This window comes from Mercenaria mercenaria, chromosome 13 (assembly GCF_021730395.1).
Source record: "Mercenaria mercenaria strain notata chromosome 13, MADL_Memer_1, whole genome shotgun sequence".
Lineage (NCBI taxonomy): Eukaryota > Metazoa > Mollusca > Bivalvia > Venerida > Veneridae > Mercenaria > Mercenaria mercenaria.
Genome location: NC_069373.1, coordinates 31349591 through 31372230, shown reverse-complemented (window position 1 = coordinate 31372230; position 22640 = coordinate 31349591). Strand labels below are relative to the sequence as shown.

At 35.8% G+C, this 22640-nt stretch overlaps 1 protein-coding gene across 2 annotated transcripts in view; it reads right to left on the bottom strand.

Annotated features, from left to right (window-relative positions):
- Positions 1-1322: 1322 nt before the first annotated feature.
- Positions 1323-22640, bottom strand: part of LOC128547869 (uncharacterized) — a 46478-nt gene continuing 25160 nt past the window's right edge. The window contains exons 5-7 of one of the 2 annotated variants that reach the window (XM_053521436.1): positions 20341-20517; positions 19085-19309; positions 1323-10290 (exon numbers count right to left, since the gene is read on the bottom strand). In XM_053521436.1, coding sequence (XP_053377411.1) covers positions 10253-10290; positions 19085-19309; positions 20341-20517 — 440 coding nt within the window. In that variant the 3' untranslated portion in view covers positions 1323-10252. The remainder of the gene's footprint in view (positions 10291-19084; positions 19310-20340; positions 20518-22640) is intronic. The other variant, XM_053521437.1, reaches the window with a different exon arrangement.

Sequence of the window (22640 nt, the reverse complement as noted above, 5' to 3'; positions counted from 1 at the left end):
GATATGCTTTTGACCACCGACCGCCCGCCACGGGTCTTCGCATAATATGCCCCGGTCTTTCAGAGACGGGTGTATAAAACAAGAGGGCCATGAAGGCCCTGTATCGCTCACCTGACCTATTGGCCTAATGATCCACAAGATTAACATTTTGACCAAGTTTTATTAAGATATGGTCATAAATGTGGCCTCTAGAGTGTTAACAAGCTTTTCCTTTGAACTAGTGACCTAGTTTTTGATCCCACCTAACCCAGATTTGAACTTGACTTATAGATCATCAAGATTAACATTCTGACCAAGTTTCATTAAGATATGGTTATAAATGTGGCCTCTACAGTGTGAACAAGCTTTTCCTTTGATTTGACCTGGTGACACAGTTTTTGATCCTACATGACCCAGATACAAACTGGACCTTGAAATCATCAAGATTAACATTCTGACCAAGTTTCATGAAGATACAGTCATAAATCTGGCCTCTACAGTGTTAACAAGCTTTTCCTTTGATTTGACCTGGTGACCTAGTTTTTTACCCTGGATAACCCACTATTGAAAATGTCCAAGACTTTATTGAGGGTACCATTCTGACCAAGTTTCATTAAGATTGGGCCCAAATTTTGACCTCTAGAGTGTTAAAAAGCTTTTCCTTTGATTTGATATGGTGACCTGGTTTTTGACCCCAGATGACCCAATATCTACCTCGTCCAAGATTTTATTGAAAGTACATTCTGATTAAGTTTCATTAAGATTGGGCCAAAAATGTGACCTCTAGAGTGTTAACAAGCTTTTCCTTTGATTTGACCTGGTGACCTAGTTTTTGACCCTAGATGACCCAATATCAAATTCGTCCAAGATTTTATTGAGAGTAACATTCTGACCATTTTTCATAAAGATTGGGCCCAAATTGTGACCTCTAAAGTGTTAACAAATAACAAGCTTTTCCTTTGATTTGACTTGGTGACCTAGTTTTTGACCCCAGATGACCCAATATCAAACTCGTCCAAGATGTTACTGAGTGTAACATTCTTGCTAAGTTTCATTAATTTTGGGCCAAAATTGTGGCCTCTAGAGTGTTAACAGTCAAATTGCTGACGGCGGACGACAGACGTATGACGATGTATGACTACGGATGACGGACACAAGACGATCATTAAAGCTCACCTTTGAGCACTTCGTGCTCAGGTGACCTAAAAACTCTATGGTAGGGTTGTTTATCTAGGTAGAGACTCAAGGTTAGGGGTTTTAGATAGGCAGGGCCTGGTTACATTTAACAAACAACATTTTAGGTATTTCTCCAAAAGGCATGATTATTCCAATGAACAAACAGATGTAGTTACATGTTTATTTAAATATGTAAATAAATTATATACATGTATGAGTTCAGATCAACAACATCACAATGAAATATAACAAAGGGGAAAGAAAAACAGTTCAGGACAAGCTTCAATATTTATTTTTTTCATGCAATAGATTTTTTACCTCATGCTATAATTCCTTTGCATCTGAACTCCAAAAATTTTGTAAGAACAGAAGAGGACATTATACTTAAATAATCCAAAAGTTTGTTTGTTTGTTTGATTTGGGTTTAACGCCATTTTTCAACAGTATTTCAGTCATATAACGGCGGGCAGTTAACCTAACCAGTGTTCCTGGATTCTATACCAGTACAAACCTGTTCTCCGCAAGTAACTGCCAACTTCCCCACATGTATCAGAGGTGGAGGACTAATGATTTCAGACACAATGTTGTATATCAAATCGTCATGGAGAACATATGCCCCATCCGAGAATCGAACTCACGACCCGCGATCCGTAGACCAACGCTCTACCTAACTGAGCTAAGCGGGCGGGTTAAATAATCCAAAAAGAGATCTTTATTCTAACAAGAGACAGAGAGAGAGGAAGAGAGAGTTAAACAAGCGTATAAAATTTCACAGTTCTGTCAGTCTTCAAAAAGTGGATCATTAAAAAAATCAAGTTAAAAATGGGACATTAAAGTTTATCAAAATGTAAGGCCGAGTTGTGTTTCTTCGCCTGCTTAGTGAACTAATCATGATAAATAACTATAGCAAGTTTCAAGTATATATTAGCATTTGTAAATATCAAAAAACAATTGGCCTTAACAAAAATGTCTAATGAAAACATACTAATGTTCACAGTAAAAAAAAAAAAATACAGAAAAAAGAACTTTTAGAAAACTGTAATATCATGACAATACCCTGTCAATGATTGTAAAAAAAAAATCAGACAAGCTTACAAAAAGGCAAGAAAAATAAGTCAAAATATCGATTTAATCAAATATATTACTTTTTAAAGCATTTAATGCTGTATTTCTGAGATTCTCTGCCAGTAAAAATGCCAAACTTAAAGAAAACAAAGAAAACATACTTATCCCAATATAAAAAAGTTTTTTTTAAAAAAGCACAGTGCTGTATATGGATATCTCTTCTTTAAAAAAATAAGATCACTTCACTAAAATTCAAAAAGGACATATTTCTGAAATTTTCACATGTGTATAAGACAGATCTATCACCCGTGAATATAGACATCTACATTTAAAGATTTTGAACAACATAATGCATAAACAAGAGCTGTCCATAAGACAGCCAATGCTCGACTATTCGAATTATTGTCCCAAAAGCAGGAAAATATTACCCTAAATGTTAAAATATCTACAGAGTTTCAATCCAGTATCTGCATCATTTTTGGAGATAGTAACTTGCATGCAAAACTTTAACCAGAAGTTTTATGTTCAAAAGAGGACATAATTTGACCACAATGCATGTCAGAGTTATGGTACTTGATGTAATCAATTAGTTTTATAGCCCCGAAGGCACATGTGAAGTTTTAATTTAGTATCTGCAATTGTTATGCAGATAGTAACTTGCATGCAAAACTTTCTAATTCTAAAAGGGGGCATAATCTTCCCAAAATACATGTCAGAGTTATGAGTCTTGACCCAGTGAGGTTGGCAATTGATCTATAAAAATAAAAAATAAGTTTCAAATGTATATGCCTTTACGTAACAGCTGTATGTACTTGGACGCAAAACTTTAACCAGGATTTTCTAAGTCCAAAAGGGGGTATAATTTGGCCAAAATGCAGGTCAGAGTTATGGGACTTGATACTATCAGCTAATTTTATAACCCCGAAGACACATGTGGAGTTTCAATTCAATATCTGCATTAGTTTTGATGATAGTAACTTGCATGTAAAACTTTAACCAGGATTTTCAAAAGTCCAAAAGGAAGTCCAAAAAGGGGCATAATTTGCTCAAAGTACTTGTCAGAGTTATGGAACTTGACCCAGTGAGGTTGGTAATTTACCTGAAAAAAGAAAAAAATAAGTTTCAAAGCTATATGCCTTTAAATGATAGCTGTATGTACTTGCATGTAAAACTTTAACCAAGGTGTGACGACACCGACACCGACACCAGGGTGAGTAGAATAGCTAGACTATTTTTCGAATAATCGAGCTAATAAAAGGGCAACAAAAAAGCAAAGTGCAACATAAAAGCATAGGAAACCAAACAATGAAGCTTAAAAGCCATAAACCCTAATTTTTCTCAAGCTGAAGAGCCTAAACTAAATTTTGTTTTAATTCAGTGTGACCCTGACCTTTTAAATTTTACTACAAATCAATAGCATTCATCTACATATGGTGCAGTACTTAAGAATTTTCCAGTTTCATCAAAAACTACTTTTCTGTTTAATGGTCAATGGTCCCAAAATACAACTATGTTCATCTTCTGACAATAGATAACCTTATGTAATTTAATAGCTGTAGGCTCTATTATTAACAAACTTGATAAAAAAAACTATTTTAAGTCTTAAGGTTACTGTGACCTTGACCTTTGATGTACTGGCCCTAGAAAACAACACATGACACAGGCAGTCATTTCTTCTATGGTTTTAAATACAGTGACCTTGTTTTTTAATTTAAAATAACCCAGTTTTGAACTTGGTCTAGATAGTCTTTATATAATAATTCTGACAAAGTTTCATAAAGATTTAGTTAGAAAATATAGTTTCTAGAGAATGCATTGTCATTACTTGACTTAGTAAACTGTTTTAAAAGACGACCCAGCAAAAATACATCCAAAATGTTTATAATACAAACATTCTCATTGTGTTTCATTAAAACTGGGAAGAATTTGTGACCTCCAGCGCATTTACAGTCGAACTGATTATAGTGACTAACACAGGGCTTCAAGAATTATAACGAAACTTTCAACATATAGTAAGCAGTCATTTGCATAAAAATACTCAACATACTGTTGCTTATATTTCAAAACACAGTTCTAGCTGACATTCTAGCATAAAACTGCTGTTCTTGTCACTTTTCGGGGGCATTTTAACAGGAGGGAAAACATGTGTTAACAGAGAGATTCTCGCACTCGCGTGCTGTTATAACACCTTTTTATATATGCGCGTTCTGTGGCATTTAGTCGAGTGACATTGTATTCATTTATCAGTTTTTACGCGTTTTATGCTAGAATAGCGTTAGCGCATGTTCATTTCATGTTATAACATCTGCATAATCCCTCGAGATACGTTGGTACCAGCGCCCGAATAGGCACCGGCACCAACCAATCCCTGCATAATCCCTCGAGATACGTTGGTACCAGCGCCCGAATGGGCTCCGGCACCAACCAATCCCTAGAGATTGTGCAGATGTTATAACATGAAAAAACATGCATTATCCCTACATTCAAGCCAAATTTCAAGTTACAAGTTACACAGAAAGCAAATACAAACCAGAAATATGTACATAACAAATATTACCTGCTGTAACAGATCAGAATTAAAATATGTAAACAATAAAAAAAGCATTTGAATATGGTTTTGACTAGCACTTGATTAGTGTACGATACATAGAAAATTGTGTAGAAAATGACATTTGCAGTACTAAAATAAGCATAATTACAAACATTATGCAATAAAGTGGAAATCCAAGGAACATTTCAAAACATTTTTCACAGTTTGTATTTCTCTACATGTACATGTACTTACAAAAAATTGTGCCAGGAAAGCCCTGTATTGCATACCTGCCCTTGTTCTTAACCAAAGATAACTTAGTGACTAGGCTGGCCTATAGTGAAAATATTTAATCACATTAAAAAGCTGTAAATTTCTCTCTCTTTCAACAGGATTTCATGTTTCTCTGTTTTTGTTTTTCAGCTTTTTGGTGGATATCACCAAAACCGATAGGAAAGCTAAACTGATCATATCTTTTGAAACAAATTACTTTCTATCTTCCAAGATATAAACCGAAATGGCGGAAATACATACATACATTTCAAAGCAAAGAGTGAGAATATGTTATAAAACTGTACATAAAAATCTATAACTTTGTAGGCAATGTAAATTTATTTTTAGGTTGAAAAGTTCTTTCTTTGTTGGGCAACAATTATAAATATAAAAAGTCCCATTTTAAAAATATTTACAATCAAATTCTAACATGTGTCAAAATGTCAGGGAACAAGAATATGCTCAAAACGTTTTAAACAAATAGTAATTACATGACAAAAAAAGAAGACCATCCTTAAAGGCACAAAGAAACTGATATTTCATATCAAATTATGTAAAAGACATGTCATATACAGTATTTTAAGATTTTCTTTTACATAAACAAAGAAGGATTTTACAGTGTATTGTCTTGTCAATTTAAACATGTTTCACAAAATGACCTACTTCTGGCTATTCTGGTTTATTCCATCCATTCATGCCCAAAAAAGATTCCAGTTTAGTACCCCTTCCTTGTGTAATTGATTTAAGTTTTGCATGCTTTGTTGGCAAAAAAAGAATGTTTTTTCGGTAAGATGCCTCGTAATAAATCACTCAGGCCTTCTGCTAGACTGGCTCCTGTCCCTATGTTTGTTCTTATTTACACATATATAAGTTTATTCATTAAGAGGGAAGTAACTCCTGCAGGTTGTTTCTACATTGACATTTTTTATTGCCCCTGGCTCCGAACATAGTATGGTTCAGCCATCAGATCAAATGTGCTATTTTAGAGGCGTAAGATTTTCTTATTTTGCTTGCAGTATTTATATAAAAAAATAACCATGAAGCCAGGGAGCCAGGCTAGCCTTCTGCCTTCGCGATAAGATTACTACGCATCTGAACTCTAAACCGTGTTTTTGTTTTTTTTGCTAACAAAGCACGCAAAACTAAAATCTATTTCCCAATTGACCAATCTTGGACAGTCAGAATTTGTAGTTTCATTATATCTCCACTTACTAATATGTCCACACTGTAAAAAAAAATTTGATGAAACTGAGTATCATTTACATAACTTAACTCTTTCAGAAAAATATATGAATCTGCAGTACTTTATAGTATATGTAAAAAAGAAAACACTTTACAATTAAAATGCCTCCAGCCATTCTATATATCCTTACTGTACATGCTAAATGGCACATGTAAGAAATTCAAAACATTTATAATATCCTCATTTATGAAACAAAAAGTAGCATTTTTCTAGTGTGTATTAAAGAAGGATGGCACAACATTAACATTAAGTATTTGCTATTCTAACTAACAAGAAATACAAGACCATAGTTACTGTACTACTCTTCAGTCAATTAAATAACAAAGAATTGGTTTGTCAGCCAATATCATAGCCTGAAACCTGTTTCATCAATATCAACAATGTATCTATGTCAAGGACACTTTAGACTAGAACATCACAAGATGCAGGTATAGTGTTTTGTTCCTGTTAATATAATACAGAAGGTCTCCCTTACTCACAGTTACTATTATTACTCATGTGGTCCATTTAACGTTTATCCTGCTAAATTTCTAAAATGGACTGGTCCATCATTCAATTTGGACAATACCATTTATTATTCAAAGGGGTATTCAATGAAAATTGACTGACTGAATAGCGAACAGTGCAGACCATGATCACCCTGCACTGATGTGCAGGCTGATCTTCATTGGCACTGGTCGCAAAGGCAGAATCATTTGCCACCAGCAGGCTAAAGGTTAATGTCATGTGTAACAAGAGTTCTGCTTTGTGATAACAAAAGCTGTCGGTTGACAGCGCGCTCGACTATTCGAAGAATTGATGGAAGTATGGGGTCAAAATATTACCATAGATTTTCAGACAAAGGGAAAAAAATATATAAGACAAACAAAGAACCTGTATTTGTGGATTTTGATAAGTCTTGCACTATATGGCAATGTGTGACCATGATGGTAAGCAAGTGTTCAAAGTTTCAAAGCCATATATCAAACTGTTAAAACAAAATATGGAATGGTAAAAATAGACCATAACTGAGCTAAAGTCCTTGTCCTAGTTATGTAGTCTTGCCTACATATGTAGACTATGATGGTAAACAAATGGTCAAAGTTTCAAAGCTATATGACGAAACAGCTTAGGCAAAATATGGATTTAACTGATTTTCAAGTCCAAAAAGGGCCGTATTTCAGCCAAAATAGCAGAGTTATGTACTCTTGCCTACAGATTATGATCATGATAATAAAGAAATCTTTAAAGTTTCAATGCCATATATCAACACGGTCAAGTAGTTTTCATAAAAGCCGACTTGTACGAAAACTGAACCAATTTCCGAGTCCAAAAAGGGCCATAATTCAGCCAAAATAGTTGACAAGAGTTATGTACTCTTGCCTACAGATGGAAATCATGATGATAAGCAAGTGTTCAACGTTTAAAAGCCATATGTCAAATAGTTTTTACAAAACATGGACTTGTACAGAAACTGAACCAATTTCCAGCCCAAAAAGGGCCATAATTCAGCCAAAATAGTTGAAAGAGTTATGTACTCTTGTCTACAGCTAGAGACTGTTATAATAAACAAGGGATAAAAGTTTCAAAGCCATAAGTTAAACACTTTACACAAAATATGAACTGGTACGAAAAACTTAACCAAGATTTCTAAGTTAAAAGCCATAATTCAGCCAAAATCATTAATGGAGTTATGTACTCTTGCCTATTACTGGACATGGTGATGGTAAACAAGTGTTGAAAGTTTCAAAGCTTTATCACAAAAGACTTTGTCAAAATGTGGACTTGTACGAAAAACTTAACAAAGGTGTGACACCGTCGTGAGTAGGATAGCTCTACTTTTTCTTCGAATAGACGAGCTAAAAATGGTATGGCGCACATTATATCTGAATCTGTTATCATCTATGCTTCAAAAAGATCTCTATACAACAACAATAAATATTTACATTTGCCCTATTCTTTTCCATTGAAAATAATCACTTTCATTTCATATGATCAGCAGAAGTAATGGCGCAAAATTTACCTCAACGCTGCGTAGTAGTAACGGGCTGCTGTTTTTACAACGTCTGCATATAGTCAGGGAGAACGTTCCTTAGATGACGTCGCAGTTGTTCTGTCTGGTTAACAAAATAGTCAGGGAGCTGATTTTAATGTTGAATGCAACAAAACGTGTGAAATTTATAATATAATCTTGTTTACAAATGGAAAGGAAATATAATGTAAATATAAGAAATGAAACTTTCTTTTTCGGTGTTCATGTGAAATGAATGACAGAATAGGATCAGCTTGCTATTGACTTCGTATGGACTTTGAAAATATGCAACCTATTTTGATAATTTTGTTACAGCTTCATTATTCATCTTTGTAAGTCTAACAAAATCAAACAATTATTTTTTAAAGGACATCTTTTTACATAAAAACATTCTAAAATGGAAACATCGAGGACATTTATATTTCTTTGATTGCCCTATCAAGACAAGATTTAAATAACTCGTTTTTTTTTTTTTTTTCAAAAAATCAGATGAGCCAAAAACAAACTTTATTCAGACTCTGTTTTTTCAAGCAATAAACATTAGCTGCAAAGGTTATTTACAAAACAAATAACAATTCAAATTTTAACAAAATGCTACCATACAAGTTTGGAACACCAATTTGAGATTTATTACCCGCAGATAAATGAGCAACTGACTCAGACAATCTGACTAAAGTACATCTCCTATTACGCTACGCATAGGATCTGAGAACGACCTATTCATTGCCTCGTTCTGATGACCCTTTCGCTAGCCAATCAGAGCCTAACTTACAACATCTTGCAAATCTACCTGTAGCCTTGACTTTTGATATTTACAATTCTTATGTCATAATGTATCAGATAGCTGCCTAGCTCAATCGGTAGGTCACTTGCTTTGTAAGCGAGGGGTCCCGGGTTCGAGCCCTGGAATGACTTCACATTTTTGTTACTCTTTGACATTCGAACAAGTCGTCTGATTGGATAAAATAAAAATAGCAATACTGGAAATCCAAAATCTACAGAAGACGAATGTGAATGGGTCGTTCTCAGATCTTCGTTTAGAAGATCAAGTACTTTAGTCAGATTGCTGACTCAGACAGCTCAGAGTAAATGCATTATGCCCTAAAACATAACTCTTGAACACTATTTCAAAAATTTATTGGGATTTTAAGTAAATATTCAAAATATTAATCAAATATATATATGAGACTCACAATGAGAAAACCAACATAGTGTGTTTGCAACCAGCATGGATCCAGACCAGACTGCGCATCCACGCAGTCTGTTCAGGATCCATGCTGATTGCTAACAGTTTCTCTTAATTGCAATAGGCTTTGAAAGCTAACAGTATGGATCCTGACCAGACTGTGGATGCGCAGGCTGGTCTGGATCCATGGTGGTCGCAAACACACTATGTTGGTTTTCTCATGGTGCGGCTCATATCAAAAAGTTAAATGCATATGACTGTTCTCAGGGAACCAACAACACCCCAGCCAGCTGGAGTACCCTATCATTTCTGATACCATGGATACTAACAACATCTTAACCAACTATATAAAATGGTTGATACAATTACTACTAACAAAGTTTATAAATAACTAAATACCATAACATTAGTCTTTTAACAATCATTTTATAAATAAGAAACTTTTCTGCCATTCCAAATGTAAATAAAGCTGTGCAATATCTCTAGAACAAACCTTAGATACTGAAATGGTTTTGTTGTACAAAGAGGTTGTTGCTCTGGAGAGGTTGAATTTCTATGAATTTGGTAGATCGGAAATAAAAAAATTTTTCAAAGGTGAATATGACAAAGATAACTCAATCTCACAAGATTAAAGTGTATGTCTCAGGAGTATAAAACTCTATGATGGAAATTGTACATCTCCTTCTGTGCCGTTTAACAGAATCAATCAATTTATGTAGCTGTAAGATTTCTTTCACTAAATCACTAATATCTGTCCTGTTGCCATGGTCATGTTTCTATGGTAACTCTTCAGTTCCCAGGATAGGGAGGTGGCTGCATGGGTGGAGCTGAAACATACACAGAAAATGAACCATGGTTAAACCGTCACTACTTAATCAAGAATGTGTACAACTATATGAGCAGTGCCATGAGAAAACCAACATAGTGGCTTTGCGACCAGCATGGATCCAGACCAGCCTGCGCATCCGCGCAGTCTGGTCAGGATCCATGCTGTTCGCTAACAGTTTCTCCAATTCCAATAGGCTTTAAAAGCGAACAGCATGGAGCCTGACCAGACTGCGTGGATGCGCAGGCTGGTCTGGATCCATGCTGGTCGCAAACCCACTTTGTTGATTTTCTCATGGCACGGCTCATATGTATATCAAAATAACAAGGTTTTCCAAATATGCTCTTCATTTTGTTTAGGGAAACAAACCATTAGAAATTAGAAAGGCATAACATTACACTGTCTGAGAATCAGTGTCGCCCAAAACTGATACCTATGAAACTGTTCAGACTTTTAAAAAATCTGCTGGTTTCTATAAGAATGATGCAGCCTTTAGCCGAAGTACACACAAAATTTTGACCACTGATTTTACACAGGAAGGTTCAATTTTGGAATAGAAAATCAGAACCATATTTTCATTGGCATGTTTTAAGCCTTCATCTAGTTTAACAGAGGTTCACACTAAAGTTCTATCTATGATTATTTCTGTGAACATATATATCAGAAAATGTTGGTTCCAGAATGGTAGCAACATGATTAACCCAACACTACTGCATATTTATCCAACACAATTTTTAATCAATGTTTAATTGCACTTTTCATAAAGTTTTGTGAAAAAATTCTTTTCTCATATTTTATTTTCATATAACAAGTAACAAATAAATGCAACCTGAGCACTGTGAAATTGTCCAGTAAAAGTTTATGATAACATGCAAGGTTTGCTGTCTAATAATTTTGAAAGAATATCTTATAATGTAAATTTTATAGTTCTAAAACTACAAATCAAAAGATATTTCTTCCCTGACTTTCTTGGCTTTGTGAATTTGTGACAGTGTATGGTATGTTGGTAAAATTATAAATGAACAAATAAATAACCTCTTTCTCAATAAAGGCCTTGAAAACAGAACAAGAGGGTCATGATGACCCTGGATCGCTCACCTGAGTAATATAAGCTACATGTTTCAAATGTCAAACTGATGATTTTTAGAATTTTTTTGAAAGATTTTCCAATGTACAATCAAGTAACCCCTGGGGCGGGGCCAATTTTACCCCAGGGGTCATGATTTGAACAAAGTTTGTAGAAGTCTACTAGGCAATATTACATATCAAATATCTAAGATCTAAGCCTTCTGGTTTATTTTAAGCAAATTTATGAAGATTTCTCTATGTACAATCAAGTAACCCCTATCAATTTGACCCTGGGGGGTCAAGATTTGAACAAATTTTGTAGAGGTCCACTAGGCAATGCCACATGTCAATTATCTAAGATCTAGGCCTTCTGGTTTATTTTTAATAAATTTTAAAGATTTTTCTATGTACAATCAAGTAACCCCATGGGTGGGGTCAATTTGACCCCGGGGGTCATGATTTGAACAAATTTTGTAGAAGTCTACTAGGCAATGCTACATGTCAAATATCTAAGATCTATGCCTTCTGGTTTATTTTCAGATTTGTTTTTAAGATTTTCCTATGTAAAATCAAGTGAGCCCTGGGGCGGGTTCAATTTTGACCCTGGGGGACATGATTTGAACAAATTTTGTAGAGGTCCACTAGGCAATGCTACAAGTGAAATATCTAAACTCTAGGCCTTCTGGTTTATTTTTAGAAAAATTTTGAAGATTTTCCTATGTTAAATCAAGTGACCCCTGGGGAGGGATCAATTTTGAACCCGGGGGTCATGATTTGAAAAAAATGTTGTAGAGGTTCACTAGGCAATGCTACAGGTGAAATATCTAAACTCTAGGCCTTCTGGTTTATTTTTAGAAAAAATTTGAAGATTTTCCTATGTTAAATCAAGTGACCCCTGGGGAGGGATCAATTTTGAACCCCAGGGTCATGATTTGAAAACAATTTTGTAGAGGTTCACTAGGCAATGCTACAGGTGAAATATCTAAGCTCTAGGCTTTCTGGTTTATTTTTTGAAATTTTTTGAAGATTTTCCTATGTAAAATGAAGTGACCCCTGGGGGCGGGGTCAATTTTGACGCCGGGGTCATGATTTGAACAACTTTAGTAGAGGTCCACTAGGCAATGCTACATGTCAAATAACTAAGCTCTAGGGCTTCTGGTTTTTGAGAAGAAGATTTTTTAAGATTTTCCTATGTAAAATCAAGTGACCCCTGGGGCAGGGTCATTATTTGAACAAATTGTGTAGAGGTCCACTAGGCAATGCTACATGTGAAATATCTAAGCTCTAGGTCTTCTGGTTTATTTTTACAAAATTTTTGAAGATTTTCCTATGTAAAATCAAGTGACCCCTGGGGCGGGGTCAATTTTGACCCCGGGGTCATAATTTGAACAAACTTGGTAGAGGTCCACTAGGCAATGCTTCACACCAAATATCTAAGCTCTAGGGCTTCTGGTTTATGAGAAGAAGATTTTTAAGATTTTCCTATGTAAAATCAAGTGACCCCTGGGGCAGGGTCAATTTTGACCCCGAGGTCATGATTTGAACAAAATTGGTAGAGGTCCACTAGGCAATGCTTCACACCAAATATCTAAGCTCTAGGGCATCTGGATTTTGAGAAGAAGATTTTTAAAGTTTTTCCTTTCGGTTGCCATGGCAACCAGAATTCTGCATGGAATTCAATTCTTTGAATAGTTTTGAAAGGGGGCCATCCAAGGATCATTCCTGTGAAGTTTGGTGTAATTCTGCCCAGTGGTTTTCAAGAAGAAATTTTTTTTACAAATTGTTGACGCATGACGCACGATGGGCATCAAGCGGTCACAATAGCTCACCTTGTCACTTCGTGACAGGTGAGCTAAAAAGTGTATATTTCAATAGAAAAATCTATCAAACAACACTCCTAAACACACCTTCACATAAAACTTCAGCTATCACTAAAGTTGATACAAGAGGGTCATGATGACCCTAAATCGCTCACCTGAGTAATAAGAGCCACATGTTTAAAATGGCACACTGATGCTAAAATATCAAAAAGTAGGTCAGAAGGTCACATTCATGGTCACTGAAAGTCAGTTTAAAGATCGGTGTGCAAAACTGTACATGCCATCCAAATTTCAAGGCTGTATCTTAAAAAACAAGAGGACCATGATGGTCCTGAATCGCTCCCCTGTCCTAACATGACCCAGTTTTGAACTGAGTATGACGTCGTTTTTTTCTATTATTTGACATAGTGACCTAGTTTTTGAGCACATGTGACCTAGTTTTGAACTTGACCTTGATATCATCAAGATAAAAATTCTGACCAATTTTCATGAAGATCCATTGAAAAGTATGGCCTCTAGAGAGGTCACAAAGTTTTTCTATTATTTGACCTAATGACCTAGTTTTTGAAGGCACGTGATATACTTTTGATCTTGACCTAGATATCATCAAGGTGAACATTCTCACCAATTTTCATGAAGATCTCATGAAAAATATGGCCTCTAGGGAGATCACAAGGTTTTTCTATTTTTAGACCTACTGACCTAGTTTTTGACCGCACGTGACCCAGTTCGAACTTGACCTAGATATCATCAATGTGAACATTCTCACTAATTTTCATGAAGATCCTTGAAAAATATGGCCTCTAGAGAGGTCACAAGGTTTTTCTATTTTTAGACCTACTGACCTAGTTTTTGACCGCACGTAACCCAGTTTCGAACTTGACCTAGATATCATCAATGTGAACATTCTCACCAATTTTCATGAAGATCCATTGAAAAATATGGCCTCTAGGGAGGTCACAAGGTTTTTCTATTTTTAGACCTACAGACCTAGTTTTTGACCGCACGTAACCCAGTTTCGAAACTGACCTAGATATCATCAAGGTGAACACTCTCACCAATTTTCATGAAGATCCATTGAGAAATATGGCCTCTAGAGAGGTCACAAGGTTTTTCTATTTTTAGACCAACTGACCTAGTTTTTGACTGCACGTGACCCAGTTTCGAACTTGACATAGATATTATCAATGTGAACATTCTCACCAATTTTCATGAAGATCTCATGAAAAATATGGTCTCAAGAGAGGTCACAAGGTTTTTCTATTTTTAGACCTACTGACCTAGTTACTGACCGCACGTGACCTAGTTTCGAACTTGACCTCGGTATCATCGAGGTGAACATTCTGACCAATTTTCATGAAGATCCATTTTAAAGTATGGCCTCTAGAGAGGTCACAAGGTTTTTCTATTTTTAGACCTGCTGACCTAGTTTTTCATCGCAGTTGACCCAGTTTCGAACTTGACCTAGATATCATCAAGATGAACATTCTGACCAATTTTCATGAAGATCCATTGAGAAATATGGCCTCTAGAGAGGTCACAAGGTTTTTTTATTATTTGACCTACTGACCTAGTTTTTGACCGCATGTGACCCAGTTTCAAACTTGACCTAGATATCATCAAGGTGAACATTCTGACTAACTTTCATGAAGATCCATTGAATAGAGATAGTACCTAAGTTTTTCAAATCATAGGTTTGAAGTTAAAAAGCTTTGAAATGAAGACAAATGTCCATATATTTCTCAAAAACAGAAATATAGACAATATTTTAACCAGAAGTGTGGAGTTATGAGCATTTAATATTTTAATGTTAAAGAAATTTTTGTGATCAAGGAAATGTAACTCTTCTTGAACATGGAGAGCATAAACATCAAAGGGACATAATATAGTGAATATTTTCTAATTGGGTGCATTTGATTTAACATTCAACTTTGATCTGGATCGCTAAATAATGATCCATGATACTGTGTGCTAAAAAATTAGGACATCTGGAACAGTCTAATAACAGCAAAACTATGCTTTAGCAGAATGCAAATAGTTAAGCTCTAACTGGGACTCGAACCCAGGACCTCTCACACCTAAGGCAGACACTCTACCACTAACCTATAACAGCCGCAGCTTTAGCTATGCAGTTTAATTGCCTGGATAACATTGCGTGAACTGGAACAATAATCGGTGAACTCCGGACTATCGGCGTATTCGCTTGTTACCTAACGGCAATTTTCGTGTAAAGAAAAAATATAATCTAAGTCTGCCAACATCATAATCGGTCAAATCTGCCCAAATTTCTCTGACGTGTTGTTCAGAGTATGAACTTACTAACTGGTAGTACCAGTGAAATATAACTTACACTGAATCTTTTATATTTGCCCTTTTAGCAGCTGTCGAACGAAAAAGACCGTGAGCTCTGTCCAAATATAAGTAATTATTTTACCAGTTTTGAGAGGATTTCAATTGATGGGAAATTACAGTTACAAACTAAATACCTTTCTGCAACACATGAAGTCATTAGCATTCACTGTCAATCGGTATTATGACTAAGATCGAGTGTCAATCATACATTTCAAAGATTACAGACAGAGTCTTTTGTTTACATTTTTCATCGTAACCGGTGCATTTGTAAAAATCACTTTAGTTTGAAAAATCAAAGTATGCGAAGAGCTATGGTACGGTCTCTACATTGAAAAGTATGGCCTCTAGAGAGGTCACAAGGTTTTCCTATTTTTAGACATGCTGACCTAGTTTTGGACCGCACTTGACCCAGTTTTGAACTTGACCTAGATATCATCAAGATAAACATTCTGACCAACTTTAATAAAGATCCCATGAAAAATGTGACCTCTAGAGTGGTCACAAGCAAAAGTTTACGCACGCACGGACGACAGACGCTGTGCGATCACAAAAGCTCACCTTGTCACTTTGTGACATGTGAGCTAACAAGGAAGTAGGTCAGTAGGTCAAGGTCACAGTCAAGAGACCCCCTAAGTGATTAGGGTCATCAGGTAATTATAATTAAACAGTCTAGGAAATATGATCTGATAGTTTTTGAACTATTTATTCCTATATAAGGCTGAACACCACTAAATCCAGCTGTTCTTTATTTCATATAAAATCCACTCACTTCATAACGGTGTTTCGACATTTTCTAGCATATCAGATTTTCAGAGACTTATATTCCCATAAAGAACTAGATCGCTACTTTAGAAAAACAAAAAGAAAAGGGTGTGTTAACTTTTATATAAGAAAACTACAGTTCGTTAAAAACAACTTGCTGATTTTACTACTTTTCGCTTCTTCCAATTTCTCTTTTCGTGACATTAAATTCTTACGCCGCCATTTTTATCTAGCAGGCAATAGGAACATGCCGATTTCATTAGAATGCAAAGTGATACATACTGAAACGCGGTAGGGTAAAAGTAAGCACGTTGCTGCCGAGAAAATGCACTAGAAAAGGAAAAAAGATTAGTACTATTTATATTTGGACTACTTGTGACTAGACCTGCGGAGGCTTACATTCTATTTGGTAGTGATCAGCCTATAAGAGAACTTTTTTGTTTGATTTTTCCATGAATTTGCATTCATTCTCAAGGTACACCTATTTCACAATGATTCTGCTTTGTTTTGGTGCAAAATATTGAGAAAATGTAGAGAAATGACAATTCATTACAGGTCACCCCCATCCCCAAAAATATGCAAAATTTAGCCCTGTGCAAGCAATATTTCAATTAATTTTACCTTATTCGTGGAATTTACATTTAACACCCATTTAATCGTTACGATGTTTGTCATTTTCATTCAGAAACATGCTAATTTCAATATTATTTAGACAACTGAAGTGCTAAAATGCGAGAAAAGACATTTACTAGGTCCTAAAACGAACCAAAATAGTGCCACCTGGTCGAAAATTCGATCTAAATTCCAAAAACACAAGAAATTTAAGCGTTTTCAGCCATTTGTTACCGTTTTACATCATAAAGAATAGATTAATGGCATTTCCATTCATTTTCGAGGGGTTTCAGAAAATAACATGTATTGCCCCTTATAGGCTGAACACCACTAAATCCAGCTGTTCTTTATTTCATATAAAATCCACTCACTTCATAACGGTGTTTCGACATTTTCTAGCATATCAGATTTTCAGAGACTTATATTCCCATAAAGAACTAGATCGCTACTTTAGAAAAACAAAAAGAAAAGGGGGTGTTAACTTTTATATAAGAAAACTACAGTTCGTTAAATACAACCCGCTGATTTTACTACTTTTTGCTTCTTCCAATTTCTCTTTTCGTGACATTAAATTCTTACGCCGCCATTTTTATCTAGCAGGCAACAGGAACATGCCGATTTCATTAGAATGCAAAGTGATACATACTGAAACGCGGTAGGGTAAAAGTAAGCACGTTGCTGCCGAGAAAATGCACTAGGAAAGGAAAAAAGATTAGTACTATTTATATTTGGACTACTTGTGACTAGACCTGCGGAGGCTTACATTCTATTTGGTAGTGATCAGCCTATAACTCATATAACAAGTGACCAAATATACCAAATATCAAAGGCCTAGGTCTTGTGGTTTAGACAAGAAGATTTTTAAAGTTTTTTCCTATATAAGTCTATGTAAAACTTGTGACCCCCAGGGCAGGGCCTCTTTTCAACCCAGGGGCACAATTTAAACAGTCTTCATAGAGGACCATTAGATGATGTCACATGCCAAATATCAAGGCTCTATGCCTTGCTGTTTTGTACAAGAAGATTTTTAAAGTTTTTCCTTTCGGTTGCCATGGCAACCAGAGTTCTGCATGGAATTCAATTCTTTGAATAATTTTGGAAGGGGGCCACCCAAGGATCATTCCTGTGAAGTTTGGTGTAATTCAGCCCAGTGGTTTTCAAGAAGAAGATTTCTTTAGAAATTGTTGACGGACACACGCTGCACAATGGACGACCGACATTGAGCAGTCACAAAAGCTCACCATGAGCCTTTGGCTCAGGTGAGCTAAAAAAAAAACAGATGCCCTTTTGAAACAGGGTTTAGTAAAATGTTGTGACAATGACCTTCAAATATGACCTTGACCTTGGACCTAGTGACTTTGGTTGTGCACTATGCATGTTTCCTGAATGAAGTTAACAAATTTTATGAAATTGTTTTAGTGCTTTAGAAAGTACAAAGTGGACATCACATCAAGCTATCTGATCTTTGCCCTCATATCTGTTACCATGACCTTGGATTTTGTGACCTAGGTCATATGCTCTATACATGTATGTCATCTTGATATGATTAACAATTGATAAAAACTTCACGAAATTCCTTTAAAAGTGCTTTAGACAGTTCTGGAGTGAACAAAAAGTTAAGCTATTTGACCTTTGACTTAAGTGTGACATTAACCTCGGACCTATTGACATGTGTTGTGGGCTTTGCCCTCTATTTTGGAAATGAGGTAAACAACTGTTCCTAGTTTTATGAAAATCCTCACATTGGTTAAGAATATAATTATGGAGCAGTTACAAATTTAAGGATATTTGACTCTTGGTCTCCAAGTGTAACCTTTGCACCTGGTCAGATAACTACATATCAGTAAAAAGTACATGGTGATTTTAGTGAGTATTGGGTAGAATTAGTGTAGGGTAAATTCAGATATCAATATTCAGTGTTTTCTTGCAGCACTTTCATGAATGTGTTCAACATACTTCAAACAAAAATACATATTTAGTGGTGTTTGACAAGACTACTCCATAATAGCTGCACAAACTTTGTTTTGCGGGGGTATAATTACTGGTTATGTTTTTTTGTTATCATACTTGATGATATTCCTACTTGTTTTAAATTCACTCTGTTAGCAAATATCAGCATATCGACAATAAATAATCCTTCAACCAGCGAATAATCCTTGAACTGTGAAAACAAACTCATACCTGAAGCTTTTACATCAGGATTTGGATCTGCCCCAGTCTGGTACCCAGCATACCCCTGTTGTGCAGGAGGAGGGTATCCTGCTTGCTGTGCAGGCTGGTACCCTGCAGGTGGAGGGTATCCTGTCTGTGGTGCTGGCTGCTGGTACCCCATCGGTGGAGCCTGTTGTGGCTGGTAGATAGGCTGGACTGGCTGGTATCCAGCTTGACTCTGCATGGGATATCCTGCTAAAACAAAATGTTTACTATCAGAAATTCGAGCAAAACATACATTTATTTTAGCTTTGTTAATATGACTGATTTCTTTTTCTGTGTTATACCTATCAAACCCACATTCTCAAGTGGTGAGATGGCATTTTATTGTTTTAAGACATCTTTTCAATGATTACATAAACATCTGTCCCCTGTACCATTCAATTTTATTTACTTCACAGCAACACCATTATATATTTATAACTTTCAATATTGAAAATGCTTTGATTTAAGAAAAAGACTAGTTATACTATAAGAATGCTAGATGCTCCAATGATAACAGTCTCCACCCATGGTCAATTAATAGAGAGTAAGGTGGAAACAATAAAGCAAACTTAGGTTCTACTGCCCTGGGTCTTACATGACATATGACATCTTAATATAACCATTTTGCAATATCTAAAATACAAAGTACCGGTACTAAACTTGGCTCATTGCAAAACTGTTTCAGACTGGCTTCTACACTGTCTACAAAACTGATAGCTTACAAATGGCCATTGTTACAACAGCTGGATGTAGATGTAGTAATCTAATCCAGTCTTATTTCTGTGTTGTCTAAAATGTAACTTGTCACAGTTGTTACTTCTGTAGACTGTCTGGTCCTACAAAACTAGACTTGTGCACTGTCTTTGAAATAAATGAATGTTACCTGTGGTTGCTGTTACAATAGCATGCTTCTGGGCCCTGCAAACTTCCAACCTGGATTCTACTAGGTCTATAACAGGAATGTATGATACCTGTGACTGCTGCATCCTGTAAATTGTTATGTTGTGGCATCTACCAAATTTATAAATTAACTCTATTGTTACCTCTGGAAGTTATCAAAACAACAGGTTTTTCTGCCCCGTTACCTTTCAGTCTGTTTTCTGCAATGTCTATGAATTAAATTATAAATTTAAGCAAGTTACCTGCAAGAATTATTACCACAGCTATGTAAGTATGTTATTACCATAGCATAAACTTCAAGTCTGGCTTCTACAATATCTAGTAACTTAAATGCATGTTACCTGTGGTTGTTGTCACTACAGCAGGTTGTTGGGCCCTGTAAACTGTCCCAGCCTGGCTCCTACGTCGTCGACAACAGACACATATGACAACAACTGTTACAATGATTACCAGCACAACCACCCCAACTATTATACCAACAATCACATAGACGCTTGTCACTACAGCACTGACAATTGCTGAAATGTAAACAATAAACTTGATAAATTCACTTCTGACATAAACATCAGATACAATCTCTTTTCAATATTCATACAAAACAAGCAGGTCATGGAGGCCTGAGTTGATCACCTGACTGTATAAACTACATAACTACAAAGAACCATGTAAACAAATATAAAATATTCAAGGATATGCTACAATCCAATTTTGATGTATCTCCAACTTCCATCAAATGGTAAGTGAAACTTCTTCAAGGGGATAATGAAACTATTATAAGAAATATTACTATGACCTAGTTTTTGACCAGAATGATATGACTAAGTTTTAACTTCAACAAGAGATCACAGAGTGATCTTGGCGCCCACCAATGAGCCATTTTTTAATGTTCCAAATTTCAAGACTAGCTCAAGGTCAAAATCAAGAATAAATTTCATTTCGGTACACAACACAGTGCATGTGGTCCAAATTTTAAAGCTGTAGCTTGAGAAATGTGAAAGTAGGTCACTAGATCAATTTCAAGGTCAAAGTTCATTTCGGAATACAAAACTATGCATGTGCTTCAAATTTGAAGGCTGTAGCTTGAGAAATGTGGAAGTAGGTACTAGGTAAAAATCAATGTCAAATTTCAATTCAGAACACAAAACTATGCATGTGGTCCAAATTTGAAGCCTGTAGCTTCAGAAATGTGAAAGTAGGTCACTAGGTCACTGTCAAGGTCAAAGGGTTTTTCGGTGCATAAAACTATGCATGTGGTCCAAATTTGAAGGCTGTAGCTTGAAAAATGTGAAAGTAGGTCACTAGGTCAAAATCAAGGTCAAATTTTATTTCAGAACACAAAACTATGCATATGGTCCAAATCTGAAGCCTGTACCTTCAAAAATGTGAAAGTAGGTCACTAGGTCAATGTCAAGGTCAAAGTTTGTTTCAGTACACAAACCTATGCATGTGGTCCAAATTTGAAGGCTGTAGCTACAGAAATGTGAAAGTAGGTCACTAAGTCAAGATCAAGATTTACCCGTTAACTCATGTCAAGGTTCATCTTGCCACTCAAAACTATACATGTGGTCCAAATTTGAATGTTGTAGGTTATGGACAAGAAGATTTTAAAAGTTTTTCCCTATATAAGTCTATATGAACCATGTGACCCCTGGGGCGGGGCCATATTTGACCCTAGGGGGATAATTTGAACAAACTTGGTAGAGAACCACTAGATGATGCTACATTACAAATATCAAAGCCCTAGGCTTTGTGGTTTGGACAAGAAGATTTTTAAAGTTTTTCCTATATAAGTCTATGTAAACCATGTGACCAACAGGGCAGGGCCATATTTGACCCTAGGGGAATAATTTGAATAATCTTAGTAGAGGACCACTAGATGATCTCACATACAAAATATCAAAGCCCTAGGCCCTGTGGTTTTGGACAAGAGGTTTTTCAAAGTTTTTCCCTATATAAGTCTATATAAACCATGTGACCCCCGGGGCGGGGCCATATTTGACCCCAGGGAAATAAATTGAATAATCTTGGTAGAGGACCACTAGATGATGCTACATACCAAATATCAAAGCCCTAGGCCCTTTTGTTTTTAGACAAGAAGATTTTCAAAGTTTTTCCCTATATAAATCTATGTAAATTATAAAAATAAACAAAGGGCCATAACTCACTCAAAAATTGTTGAACCAGTCTGATTTTCAGGGGGACACAACTAGGGTACCAAAACATCATTCTGACAAAGTTTGGTCAAAATCCCCCCCCAGTAGTTTCTGAGGAGATGCGATAACGAGAAATTGTTAACGGAAGGACGGAAGGACCACGGACCATGGACGCAGAGTGATTTGAATAGCCCACCATCTGATGATGGTGGGCTAAAAAGACTAGGTTTCATGCATGCAGCATATCAATTAGAAAATAGGCATCTGTGCTTTAAATAAAGCATTCTCACAAGCTGATCTACTGTGACCTAGATTTTTACAGAAGATGATTCAGCTTCACATGAGAGGAAGTTTTTTTAAAGTTTGTTTTTCTATTTTCAGCTCTAGTAGCCCGTAAATTAAATCAAATTGAACAATCTGACCAAACTTGAGAGAATACCTTACAAGGATGCTAGAGTAAATTTGGTGAAGATTCATCAAACTGTGCA